Raw genomic sequence first — 12,980 nt, forward strand, 5'->3', positions numbered from 1 at the left:
TTGATACACAAACACAATCAAATGAACGACTAATTAACAAAGTTTTCACATGGAGGCTGATCAAAGAAGTGACGCAGGCAGAGAGGGCGAGAGAGAGGGCACAGGTGAGAAGGCGTGGAGAGAGAGAGAGAGAGGGATAGAGAGAGAGAGGAGTGACAGAAATACTCAAAACCAGTGAATGTTTCCTTCCTCTTTGTTTTCCTGTGATCAACTTTCATGTTTTTTATTCTATTATAACTCTGTAAAATACATAAACTGACTTTATTCCAATTACATTTTTTTAAGTAAAGGTGCAGTCAGATTATACCCAGACATTTTGAGGATAAACTTTCATTCAGAAGACTTTTTGTCTGAATAAATAGACACATTTACATTCACTTATTTCCCTTCTGTTCAAACCGTCAGCAGAGCTCAGTGTATGAACTCCTCATTGACCCGCACGCACACACACACACACACACACACACACACACACACACACACTAACACATACTCAAGACTCAAGACCTCGAGAGCAAAAGTCACCTCATCGATTGATCGATCATGTGATGAAACCTGAGAAAGTAGTTACCACTCACTAATTGCGTTTCTATTGCCTATTACACAGCTGGTTAAGAAATGCAAATGTGTGCTTGTTAATGGAGAATAATAGAATCCTAATGTGCCGCCGGCTCGCTGTAAATGAGCCGAGGATTAAGAGACGCACAAACTGAGCTCAGCAGGTTCATCAGAGCCGTTTTTTTCTGAGGCCATTGATGCATCGTATACAGCCTTTGACCTCCTCTGTGTGTGTGTTTGTGTGTGTGTGTGTGTGTGTGTGTGTCTCTGCAGATGACCGTACAAAGGTGTCGAGTGTGACTGTGGCTGTGAGGGTCCTGGATGTGAACGATAATCCCCCCTCGCTGATGCACTACCTGGAGGCTTATGTGTGTGAAAACGCCAAAGCAGGACAGGTACCGAGACACAGACAGCTTTTAACACCCCGGCATGCAGAAAAATACAATCCACAACTTCAAGAACGTTACAGTTAAATACCTCGCCTCCACCAAACTCCAGAGGAAATAAACTAACGTCTATTTATTTAACTGCTAAAGCTACAAATTATCTTGCAGATGAAGATTTTTTTAAATCAAAAATATTCCTGTAAAGAAATTCCTTTTTCTTCCTAAGTAGACTTCCCACTAACTCTGAGTTTGTTGATGTAATCCAGCTGATCCAGACAGTCACAGCCGTGGATCCGGACGAGCCGCTGGGTGGACAACACTTCTACTACAGTCTGGCTCCAGAGGCTGCAAACAACCCAAACTTCACCCTGAGAGACAACCAAGGTGAATAAAGCATGTGTACTATCAGGCTGCTCTGCACAGATCAGGGTTTATACCAACCTGCACTCATAAACACAGACATAAGTCTTAGATGATTATACAACTACAGTGTTGCGTTGGGTCACTTCCCAAGTACTGCCGAGGTGCCCTTGAGCAAGGCACTGAACACCCAACAGCTCCCTGTGTAGCGGCCCTACTCTGACATCTCTCTACTAATGCATGTCCACAGGTCCTGTTAGTGTATGTGTGTGATTTGTGTCTCTCAATAACAGAGTGTAAAACTAGAATTTCCCTCAGGGATTATTAAAGTTTGTTTAAAAACATTGATGACATGAGTCTTTGAAAGCTATGGCTCAATTTGTTTTTGAAGAACACCTAAAACCAAACAGGAAATCTAATCCAAACCTGACCATGTAGAAGTCAAAGCTAAGTGTTAAAAGGAAGTAAACAGGTATGGGCAGCATGGGTTCAACTCCTGGTATGGAGACTAGACTCTTCTCCTCTGTCGCCCCCCGGTGGTGGAATGAACTTCCAAACTCCATCCGATCTGCAGAGTCCCTCTGCACCTTTAAGAAAAAGCTAAAGACCCAGCTCTTTCATGAATACCTACTAACTTAATGATGATGGTCTCCATATTATTGATGATGATGATGGTAATGACGATGGTTTTTGTTTGATAACAACGACTTATAAGATGGTTTCTATACTGATTAGAGCTCTCAAGAACTGCCCTCAATGTTGTGCTTTGCCTCTGGTCACTTCCTGTCAGCACCTGTGTGTCCAATCAGACTCAAAGCTGATCGTTTGCTCTTACTGACATTGTTCCCTTTTTTCTAGATCCTTGCTTGTGTTGTTCTTACTCTCTGATGTACGTCGCTTTGGATAAAAGTGTCTGCTCAGTGAATTGTAGAATTGTAAATATGGATAAGACTGCATGCTTTTATGTAACTGTAGTCAAAACTATGTGTATAACAGCTGTATTCTTCACATTCTTCCACATGTGTGGATTTTAGTAAGTGTGGCATTTTGTTTTTAGTTTAAGGGTTTTTTTTTCCTGGGGAATAAGTGCCCTTTTATTTTCTTTGGTGTCAAACAAATCTCCATAACTTATAATACCCATAATAGTATCCATGTCCCATATGGTCTAGCGGTTAGGATTCCTGGTTTTCACCCAGGCGGCCCGGGTTCGACTCCCGGTATGGGAATGAAGGTCTTTGTGATACTTCTGTTTACATGAATTCATTAGTCCCTAATCTTCAACATCTACTGTAATGCAAATTACAAAAACTTCAGAACAATGCTTGGCAACAATTTGTCCTCCATTCTATGCGCTCTCATCTACTTCTAGTAACCAATAACAAAATCAGTCTTTGCTTTACAATTCATGTATTCAGTTCAGTGTGGATTTCCATACATTTTGTCAGTCCTTTAAAAAATTATTTTATTTCATAAAACCATTAATTTCTGACTTAATGGCACAAAATGGAGTGACTGAGTGTCCCTTATGGTTGAACCCTATATGGTCATGATCAACTCCAGATATGGGATTGGATTGGTGTTTGTCAGTACTTCTTCTCTCTCACACTGCCATTTGTAAAACACGGCTCCAGGATCCTTAAAATAAAGTGATTTAATCTCTATAAAGCTTCTGTTGTGTAGATGCCTTTCGGCTGTGTTAAACTAGCTTATGTCTAATAAGCCTAAACTGTTTAATAAGATCTAAAGTGACAGCCAAAAATCTGACTACTTTGACTCAAATACAGATGTCCCATATGGTCTAGCGGTTAGGATTCCTGGTTTTCACCCAGGCGGCCCGGGTTCGACTCCCGGTATGGGAACACTGACTTTAACTTGTGAACTCTAAATGCACAGTCATATTCTCCACGATAATGATAACAGCATGGGTAAAACAGTTCTCTGATAATCAGTAAATAATACTCCATCACAATATTTGAGATGCTGAGGGATACGAAATATTAAAGTGTAGGATACATGGTGTCAGTTTCACATTTTATCAAGCTTCATCCTTTAACTTCTTTTCACCGCTGTCCGACATTAATAAGCTTTTGCCAATTGGACACACAGGTGCTGACAGGAAGTGACCAGAGGCAAAGCACAACATTGAGGGCAGTTCTTGAGAGCTCTAATCAGTATAGAAACCATCTTATAAGTCGTCGTTATCAAACAAAAACCATCGTCATTACCATCATCATCATCAATAATATGGAGACCATCATCATTAAGTTAGTAGGTATTCATGAAAGAGCTGGGTCTTTAGCTTTTTCTTAAAGGTGCAGAGGGACTCGAATGGAGTTTGGAAGTTCATTCCACCACCGGGGGCGCCAGAGGAGAAGAGTCTAGTTAGCGTCTTAGGACCCTGACTAGACTCTTCTCCTCTGTTGAAGAAGATATTTCAGCTCAAACACTCAAAAGGTTTGCTCTTTGATCCAACTCAACCTTTTCCCTGACATTTTTCTTCTCTTTCCAGACAACACAGCGTGGATCCTAACTCGGCGAGGGGGCTGGTCTCAGCAGGACCAGACCGTCTTCTACCTGCCCATCTTCATCTCTGACGGCGAGCAGCCGGTCCAGACGAGCACGAGCACGCTCACCATCCGAGTGTGCAGCTGCGACCAGGAGGGGAACGTCATGTCGTGTAACGCAGAGGCGTACAGTCTGCCGGCGAGCCTCAGCAGAGGAGCGCTCATCGCCATCCTCGCCTGTATCTTTGTCCTGCTAGGTGAGCCACATCCTGCTGACTGAAACTATGACCGCTCAGAAATTACATGTTTTTATGCCGGGTTTACACCAAAAGTACCCAGAATTCAAGATCGTTAAATCTCATTTGTTATAGTACTCCATTATCATTATTTTGTGCATATGCAACGGTTATAAATGGGACCCCAGAACTTTTAGTCAGAGGAGGAGCTCATAGAGGATTCAAAAGTTCATCCAAACTTTTCCACAGAGGTCTAATGAACATGAAGATTATTAGGAAGATCAGTCATAATTAGGCAACTTGTTCTTCTGCAAGTGTTCAACCAATCAGAATGTGTTCTGGTCTGTAAGTCCCACCTCCAAAGTCCAATTACTTTCAAGAATGTTATTTCACAAGAGCAGAGAACTTTTGAGGGATACATCTGATACTGTGATGTACCATAGGGTTTCCTTACAGCACAATTTAAACTGGAACACAGACTGCAGACACAGTGGTACAAAGGGAACAACAAATAATTACATTCCCATACCGGGAGTTGAACCCGGGCCGCCTGGGTGAAAACCAGGAATCCTAACCGCTAGACCATATGGGACTTGCTGTAGACTTAGATACCGAAGTGATTTCCTCACAAGTTTGATTTCCATTTTAAAGTTAAAAGGTGTTTTTTCATCACGTGTCCCCCGCCCCCCCTACTTGTATCTAAAGAAAGCTGAGCCCCTCCCAGGACCCTCACAAAAGAGTGACATGTTCTGCCAAATCTTACATCAATTTGAATTGATTTCATTATAAACTAAATCAAACATGTGGCAGATTATGTACCCTGATATTTGTGAGTGAGGAAACATGTATTTTGAACTTTGTCCTCCCCCCCAGATCTTTTCCGCCCCCTCTAAGGGGACCTTGGACCCCAGGTTGGGCACTAATGTAAACATCTGCTTTACAAATAAACAGTAGGTTTAACAGTAAACAGAACAAATTGAGCATAAATCCACTGCAGAGAAAAAGGGACTTTAAAGGCTTTATATGTGATTTTTTGATCCAGCAGATGTCGCCCTTGAGCACCAGCATGAAACCAAAACAACTCGCGCTGCATTGTTGTGTTAGCATGCTAATGCTAGCGATCTTTATTATGCTCGTATCTTCACACTGCATGTAAATTTACCTGAAATGAGCGTGATCTAGAAACACAGTTAAGCAGTGAGTACAGTATGTTATTCTTCTTTTCTCTAGTCCCTCAATTAAACAACTTTTATACACGAGGGGAGGAGTCAGCCGGCCGGGCGATGTAAACAAACTGAAGATAGGACTCAGAAAACTCTGAAAACATCACAGACAGTGGGACTCGGGTGTTACACCCATTGTAGACAGTCATGACTCACAGAGTTATTTTCAGAGGATATACTTGATTTTTATTACATTTAAGTGTGAAAAATCACATATAAAGCCTTTAAGGAAAATCTCTGTTCCCATACCGGGAGTCGAACCCGGGCCGCCTGGGTGAAAACCAGGAATCCTAACCGCTAGACCATATGGGACCCTGCTGACAGAATAGTGACTATTGCTTCTTGATAATAAATGGAGCCAATGCTTTCTAAGTTTCTAGTGATTATAATACATACAAACATGATCAAGCATATTCATATACATGCATTTAAACCTACAGTGTGTACATACATATTAATGTATTTGTTAGGGGGAAGGTAAGAGGAGGAAAAGTGAGCTCACATTGTAGTAATGCTTCTCTAATAAAGTCACTGCAGATGAGACTTCAGGTAGAACATAATAACCTTTATTACTATTCAAATCAAACAATATTCAAGAAATATTCTTACCAGCAACAGTATCCATGTTTAAAAAAAAGCTAAATTCAAAAGCAAAAATAATCATCAGTTGGTTGCATTTTTAATATATCTTGGACACCTTGTTGAAAATTTGCTCTGCTAACACTGATTTACATCATTTAGAACAAAACCCTTCCTGCAAAATCAGAGTGAAGACATCTATTCAAAAACAATAAGACCATAATGAGAGACGTTTTTAATTTAATTGATTGCTTCCTCCTGGTGGAGCAGAGGTCTTCAAATTCACAGGTCTGCAGGGAGAGATAAAGGGCGTCCATATCAGCCTCCGGGGATGAGGAGGTGATGCTACAGGGAAGCTGGTGCTAATGAACGCTAGCCAAGACGCACAAGAGAAAGTCATGTTTTAATCCTCAGCTGGCTGCTTCTAATAACCCGGAGCTGTCTCCTATTTCAAGTTGAGAATATCTACTGTGAAGTGTTGAGGACAGGACTTAGTTTAAGAGTTTAAGAAATGTACATCTCGATTCAAAACAACCTCTCTTCTGATGTTTGTATTGGGGGAAACGTCTTTATGACAAGTGAGGACATAAGCCCCTTCTGAGGTCATAAAATTCTGCAGATATTATGTTTATTGAATTTGCATACAGTATATTCCTATGTCCTAAGGAGACATTTTATCAATACCCAAAAGCAGACTTCTTAAAGAAAGAATACCTCAAGGCAGAAAAGTCACAAGCAGGAAGGTCAGGGAGTAAAAGTGCTGCAGAGATTTTAATCAAGTCCGGCTGCCCTGAGACTCGGCTCGGTCAGTACTTGAACATTCCACTCAAAGATTTAAAGGTTTTCTGAGTAGGAAGCATGTTTTACCAAGTGAGAGCTTCTACTTTACAGCAACTGCTTGATAACTTCTTAAAACCATGTGCATTCATGAGGTGAAAAAAAATGTGCCTCAGAAATGGATAAAACTAACTCACTTTGAGTAGCCTGATAACAACTGCTTAAACTTTGCCCAACTGTCGGTAAGATATGCAATTTTTTTTGATCCAGCAGATGTCACCCTGTCACCAGCATGAAACCAAAACAACTTGCGCTGCATTGTTGTATTAGCATGCTAATGCTAGCGATCTTTATTATGCTCGTATCTTCACACTGCATGTAAATTTACCTGAAATGAGCGTGATCTAGAAACACAGTTAAGCAGTGAGTACAGTATGTTATTCTTCTTTTCTCTAGTCCCTCAATTAAACAACTTTTATACACGAGGGGAGGAGTCAGCCGGCCGTCCGGGCGATGTAAACAAACTGAAGATAGGACTCTGAAAACTCTGAAAACATCGACTCGGGTGTTACACCCATTGTAGACAGTCATGACTCACAGAGTTATTTTCAGAGGAGATACTTGATCTATATATTTAAGTGTGAAAAATCACATAGAAAGACTTTAAAAGAGAGTGAAGTCAAACTCCCTCTGGGTTTGTTGTTCTGAGCTCTGGGTTTACACTGACAGGTGGGGCTTCCTTCAACTTCTACATGTTTTACTGAGAGGATTTAGCATGTTTAATACGTGTTTTTTTTATGTGAACTCCACCCTCTGCAAATGTTAGCCCTGCTAGCATGAGTGGGAAGAGAAATGTCCCCGCCCACTCAGGGACGCTGTGTCAACGGACATAGTAATGGAGAGTCGTGGCAAGAGTATGACTCGTCAGCAGGCTTTCCAAACCTGCCACTTTCAAAATAAAGTCGTATTTGGATCCACACATGTTCATAATACAACCCTAACTACAACATGCCGCTACATCTGTGCTGAATGTATTTCTTCTGCTCTTACAGTGATGATTCTGCTCATGCTCTCACTGCGGACTCACCGCAAGAAGCCGTACCTGTGTGACGAGGAGGAGAACGTCCATGAGAATATTGTGCGCTACGATGACGAGGGCGGCGGCGAGGAGGACACCGAGGCCTTCGACATCGGCGCCATGTGGAACCCGCGCGAGGCGCACCACCACCCCGGCGGTAAGATGCGACAGGACATGCTGCCGGAGATCGAGAGCCTGTCACGTTACGTCCCGCAGGCGTGCGTGATGGGCGGCGGCAGCGGGGACAGTAACGTGCACGGGTACGTGCTGGCGAAGCTCCTGGAGGCGGATGTAGACCCGTGTGCGCCGCCGTATGACTCCCTGCAGACCTACGCCTATGAGGGAGAGGGCTCGGTCGCCGAGTCGCTCAGCTCGCTCCAGTCGGGGGGGTCGAACGCGGACCACGAGTACGACTACCTCAACGACTGGGGGCCTCGCTTTAAAAAGCTCGCCGAGATGTACGGCGTGCTGGAGACAAACAGCTCCCCGATGTGGTAGAACAACAGAACCGTTTGCCTTTTTTTTGATGACATACGCAAATAAAACAAAAAGAGAAAATATCAGAGAAAAGAAACAATAAAGCCAGGATGTGCTCACGCTCTCATCCATGACTGTTAGCACTTGAATTCCTGCCGAAGCCGCGATTCTCCTCGGCGATGATGGCCTGGGATGCCCGCAGCAGCAGCACTGTGAGCTGGTTTTTAAATCTAAAGAGTCGGGTTGGATTGGCCGCCCCCGCGAGGTCTAGAAAAGGAACAGCTTCAAAGCACATGTTAACTCTCCTGCCTGACCCCGCTCTGTTCAAAGTGATGACTGATTTACGGCAGAAAGAGGGACTACTTTTTCTAACAGAGGGAGATAAAACCCCTGAAAGCTGATCCACTCTTCTGAGTTTGAGCTTTCTGACATCATTGCTGCAAACAGAGATGTCTTTTTCCCCCCCCGTTCCATCAGCGGCAGGTCTTAATTTATTCCTTTGTTTCTTGTGCTGTATTTATATTTTTTGTTAAATTATTCGGGTACTTCAAACCAACACTGTACTTAAAAACTGCAGCTGTGTGAGGAAATCTTTAAAAGATCACTTCTATGTTGTAACATACATGATGTAACTGCCCTTGTTTTTTTGTCTGTTTGTGTGATTTGTCATCTCTGCATATCACACAGACGAGATGTGTAATCCCATGTGGGTTTCTCCAGGTCGATATGTTTGTTGTATTCTTGTTTTTTTGTATCATTTTTGAGCTCTTTGTATTGTAAATCCTCCCCAAAACATAAAGCAGTTATCTATTCCCAAGGATGAGAAGGAAGCCATTTCTAAAAAAAAAAAAAAAAGCTGTAGATTTTTTTTCCCCAGCAGACGGTTAAATGTTAAACGGAAATTGAAGTCGCCTTTCAATTTTCCGATCCATCCACCACTGTGCCACAGCCAGTGTCGGACGGCAACTAAAAGGCTTGATCTGTCCTTTCAGAGATACTTGTGTTGCGTGTTGTGTTTTCTGCCACCACACAAATGTGGCTTAAATCTCAAAATCCTGTGGACTTCAGAGACATCGATAATCTGCATCAAGTGCCAAATGTGAAAAAAAAACGGACAAAAAAAAGAAAAACCTGTTTTGGATGAAAATAAAAGAACACAAAAAACCAAAAGACAAAAAAATGATTTTTCAAACTGGGAGAGAAGTGAAAGGAACATTTTTGATAAATTGATTGAATTTTACTTGAATCAATGTGGTGAGTCATGCTACAGTTAGTGGTATGTGAATGTAGATAATTTTTGTATTCTTGCTAATAAAAAGATCGAAAAACAACGCGGCTGCTCTTCTGTCCTGAAACCACCTTGAGTTCAGCATTTTTAAATTAATTTTTTTATCACAACACTCACACTATAAAATTATACTTTGAAATCTGCAGTGTCTCACATTAACAAAGTGTTTCTTTTCATGGTGAAGAGCAACTCCCCGAAGCATTTAGAAGATTAAGTAGCTTTTTTAAAATTTTCAATCACATGCTGAATTGTCCTCCAAAGTCTTATTGCAGTTGATTCACTTTTCATTACAGTTTCCCTCAAAAGAACTTCATATGCTTGACTTGTTTTGTTTTTGCAGCGCTGATTAAAAGTTCATCCCCTCCACACTGCACGCTGCACGCCGTACCTGAGCCTCAAGTCGAGGTGGCACCTCGCAAAACGGTTCCATCTGATTGCTTTCACTGTAACACTTAAGAGAGCGAGCGGAACATTTGCCACTGGGGATTAATCAATTATAAACAAGAGGCTTAATTGAATTGCTTACGTCAATCAAAAGGATACCAAGGAAAGAGAAAGAAAGAGAAAAGAAAACGAGAGAAAAGGGAAGAAAATCAGAAGAATCAAAGTGATAATCTACCTCGATATTGTTTTCCACAACAATGAAAATCCATTCCAACTGTCACAACAAATAACAAAGACCTAACCCTGAAATCATCGGCTCTGGCTCACCTGCTGGGTGGCATTCAACAGTGAAATTGCAACAGAAGATGATCCCATAATTCTCCCAGGATTTTTAGTTTTCACATAAATACATTTATATCCTCTGGCATACTGAGCAGAGCACTTCGAATACTGACTCAGGACTTCTCTCTAATCTGTCTCTTTGTTTTTACACTCAAAAGTTCTACAGAGGTTTTAGGTTTCTTAATCCCTTTTTGCATCACATCACACCTGGTCCTTGTCTGGATTTCTTCTTACCTGCAGCTTTACATTATTTTTTTGATGTTATATGTGATTTATTGCCCTCTAGTGGTCAAAAAAAGCTTTAAACAGCTTTAAAAGCTAAAACCTTTACAGTAGCATCAACATGATTAAGAGACAAAGATAAAAACAGCAGCTATGTTGGTTGATCAACTATAAAAGTCCTTGCAGAGGAGAAACTTTTATGTTTTGACTGCTACTTTGGAACACAGTTTGAGGGTTTTATTATTCTTGCTCCTCATGTTGAACTGTCAGAGTGAAGCTTCTCTGGACGCTGTCAGTGACCAAACACCAAACTTCACTGAGTATTTCTACATTTTTATTTCTAACATGGAACAGGTTCTCTTATTCTGCTCGGGGAAAAGAAAGAAGAGTAACAGGGAAGGAGCTCACTGACATTATCACCAGTTACATGCTAGAAGGTCAAAGGTCAATGTGATTTCTATAGTGCTCTTTGTACCAAAGTGTTTCACAGTGAGTATAAACAGAAATGAAGATCTGAAGAGAGCGATTCAAAGATGATCAGTCATCAAAGCTGGAAGAGTTTTTAGAGATTTCATGGACGTGAAAGAGCGTTCTGACATCCAATGTTTCACACACAAAAGTAAAGACGTTTATTCAGAAGTTAATACATCTTTCATGCATGACAAAAACATTTGAAAGAGTTTTTTTTAATCTTATTGAACATTTAAACGATTGAAAACATGGTGATGACCCTTGGCGCTGGCGTCAGTGTGTGAGAAGTCCAGGAGGCGAGTTGATCGGGCTCTAGTACCACCCGACGTCCCTGACGCCCAGCCTCCACCATAAGACTGAGTTGTCCCCACAACCACTGCCGTCCTCTTTCATGAACGGCCTTCTCCGACCTCCACTTCAGCTGCAAGGAAGTGTGGACAACAGGAAGATGACGACAAAGAAACAAAGAAGAAGAAGAGAGGAGACACAAGGAGAAGAAAGTAGTTTAGCTCGTTGAAGCGACAGAGATTTAAAGAAACAGTTTTCTCCTCTAAAAGGTGAAGAGGTCAAACTAACCTCTGTCTTTATCATCAACTAAACAAAGATGAACTTTTAATTTGGGGTTAAAACTTATTTAAACTCAGACAAAGACAAAAAGGCCACTCATTGAACCGGGAAGATTAGACATGTGATGCACTCTGTAGCCTCTAGGGGGCGACATTACACTGTAACTGGTAACAACAGAGTCTTTCTTTTAAAATGTTCATCCCTCCATTAGCAGGGTGTCTCCTGTAGTTTTTACAGGCTTACAACTGATACAGATGATGGATTTTCTTTGTTCCTTTTTCAGAGCACCTGAGTTATTAATTTCTGTCAGGACCTAAAGACAATTTCAACCAAAATGTAAAAATTACCAACCCTGCCTCTAAACATTGTCCACGTATTTGTTCAGTTAAGACACTGTGCTGGAGTTTGCTTGGCCCGCGGCCGCGGGAGAAATCTCGCGTGAGAGTTCTCCCTGGCCCCCGGTCTCAGGGGTGCGTGAGAGCCAGGGCGGCCGCGGGAGAACTCTCGCGCACCCCTGAGACCGGGGGCCAGATCTTTCCCTCTTTCCCTCTTTCCCTCCCGTCAAAAGCCATAAAAGAGCAGCAAATTATACAAAAGAAAAATGTATATTTTATATGTACATTTTGGCCACCAAGCATTTAAAGGGTTACAATCCTGAAAATAATTGAATGTTTGGTAGTTTTGAGCAAGTTGAAAGTTGTTTAACTTCACAGCAGAAAAATATAAATAAATTTGAGGAGGGCACAAGGGTTAATGTTCTAGCAGTGGTGTTGTCTTACCTTGATATACTGTAGAAGAAGCTCGTCACAACTCCACCCTCCGTACACTTCCCTGTCAAAGTCAATTAGAATGATTACAGCCAAAACCAGCTTAAAATGCCGTCTGAAAAACATCAGTGATTAACGTATAAGATGGACGAGGCAGCAGAGATATATTCCAATACAGTTTAATTCATGATACACCATCACAAAGCAATCTCTGTCTTAAAATAAAACATGTTTGTATTTATTGTTTCAATATTTCAGCCCTCATTTTCTTGTCGTGAATTTTCACATTTGTTTGAATCTTATACACTTGTATGACGGAGGATTTGGGCCTCGTTAAATCTCGTAAATTTACAGCTTTATTCACATGTTTAATCTCATTTCAGATTTTTATTTTTTTTGCATGGCCCTAATCCTCCGTCGCACACTTTTATATCGTAAAATGGGTTTTTGATGAAAGCCACACCTTCTCATAGACTGAAAGGGAAAGTCTGCAGTCGTATTTCTTGTGCAGGTCCAGGAGATGACGGAAGTGAGACACCAGGGACTTGAGATTCTCCACCTCTTTGGAACCATGATTATCCTCTTTAAAAAGAACAAAATTAAAACAAAGGTCAGGGTAGGCTATAGGGCTGTGCAAGTAAGTGCAGTTACATCGTTTTCCGAATGAAAGGATTTGCAACAATCACATCGCTATAGTCAGAATTCATCGCAAGAAAATGTTATTTATGCAGAAAAGCAATGGGCCCGGCAGAATTTAGGTG

General features: G+C 41.5%; 1 protein-coding gene and 4 non-coding genes across 5 annotated transcripts in view; 3 read left to right on the forward strand and 2 right to left on the reverse strand.

The window, feature by feature from the left end:
• LOC132994604 (cadherin-20-like) overlaps positions 1-9,509 on the forward strand; it is a 92,834-nt gene extending 83,325 nt beyond the window's left edge. Inside the window, exons 10-13 of the mRNA XM_061065082.1 lie at positions 832-953; positions 1,211-1,328; positions 3,814-4,065; positions 7,676-9,509. Coding sequence (XP_060921065.1) covers positions 832-953; positions 1,211-1,328; positions 3,814-4,065; positions 7,676-8,199 — 1,016 coding nt within the window. The 3' untranslated portion in view covers positions 8,200-9,509. The remainder of the gene's footprint in view (positions 1-831; positions 954-1,210; positions 1,329-3,813; positions 4,066-7,675) is intronic.
• Positions 2,459-2,530, forward strand: trnae-uuc (transfer RNA glutamic acid (anticodon UUC)). Its single transcript has one exon. It is a non-coding gene; the product is annotated as a tRNA-Glu (tRNA).
• On the forward strand, positions 3,092-3,163 carry trnae-uuc (transfer RNA glutamic acid (anticodon UUC)). The gene has a single exon. It is a non-coding gene; the product is annotated as a tRNA-Glu (tRNA).
• On the reverse strand, positions 4,565-4,636 carry trnae-uuc (transfer RNA glutamic acid (anticodon UUC)). Its single transcript has one exon. It is a non-coding gene; the product is annotated as a tRNA-Glu (tRNA).
• trnae-uuc (transfer RNA glutamic acid (anticodon UUC)) lies at positions 5,508-5,579 on the reverse strand. The gene has a single exon. It is a non-coding gene; the product is annotated as a tRNA-Glu (tRNA).
• Positions 9,510-12,980: the final 3,471 nt, after the last annotated feature.

Source organism: Labrus mixtus, chromosome 19 (genome assembly GCF_963584025.1).
Source record: "Labrus mixtus chromosome 19, fLabMix1.1, whole genome shotgun sequence".
NCBI classification, from domain to species: Eukaryota; Metazoa; Chordata; class Actinopteri; order Labriformes; family Labridae; genus Labrus; species Labrus mixtus.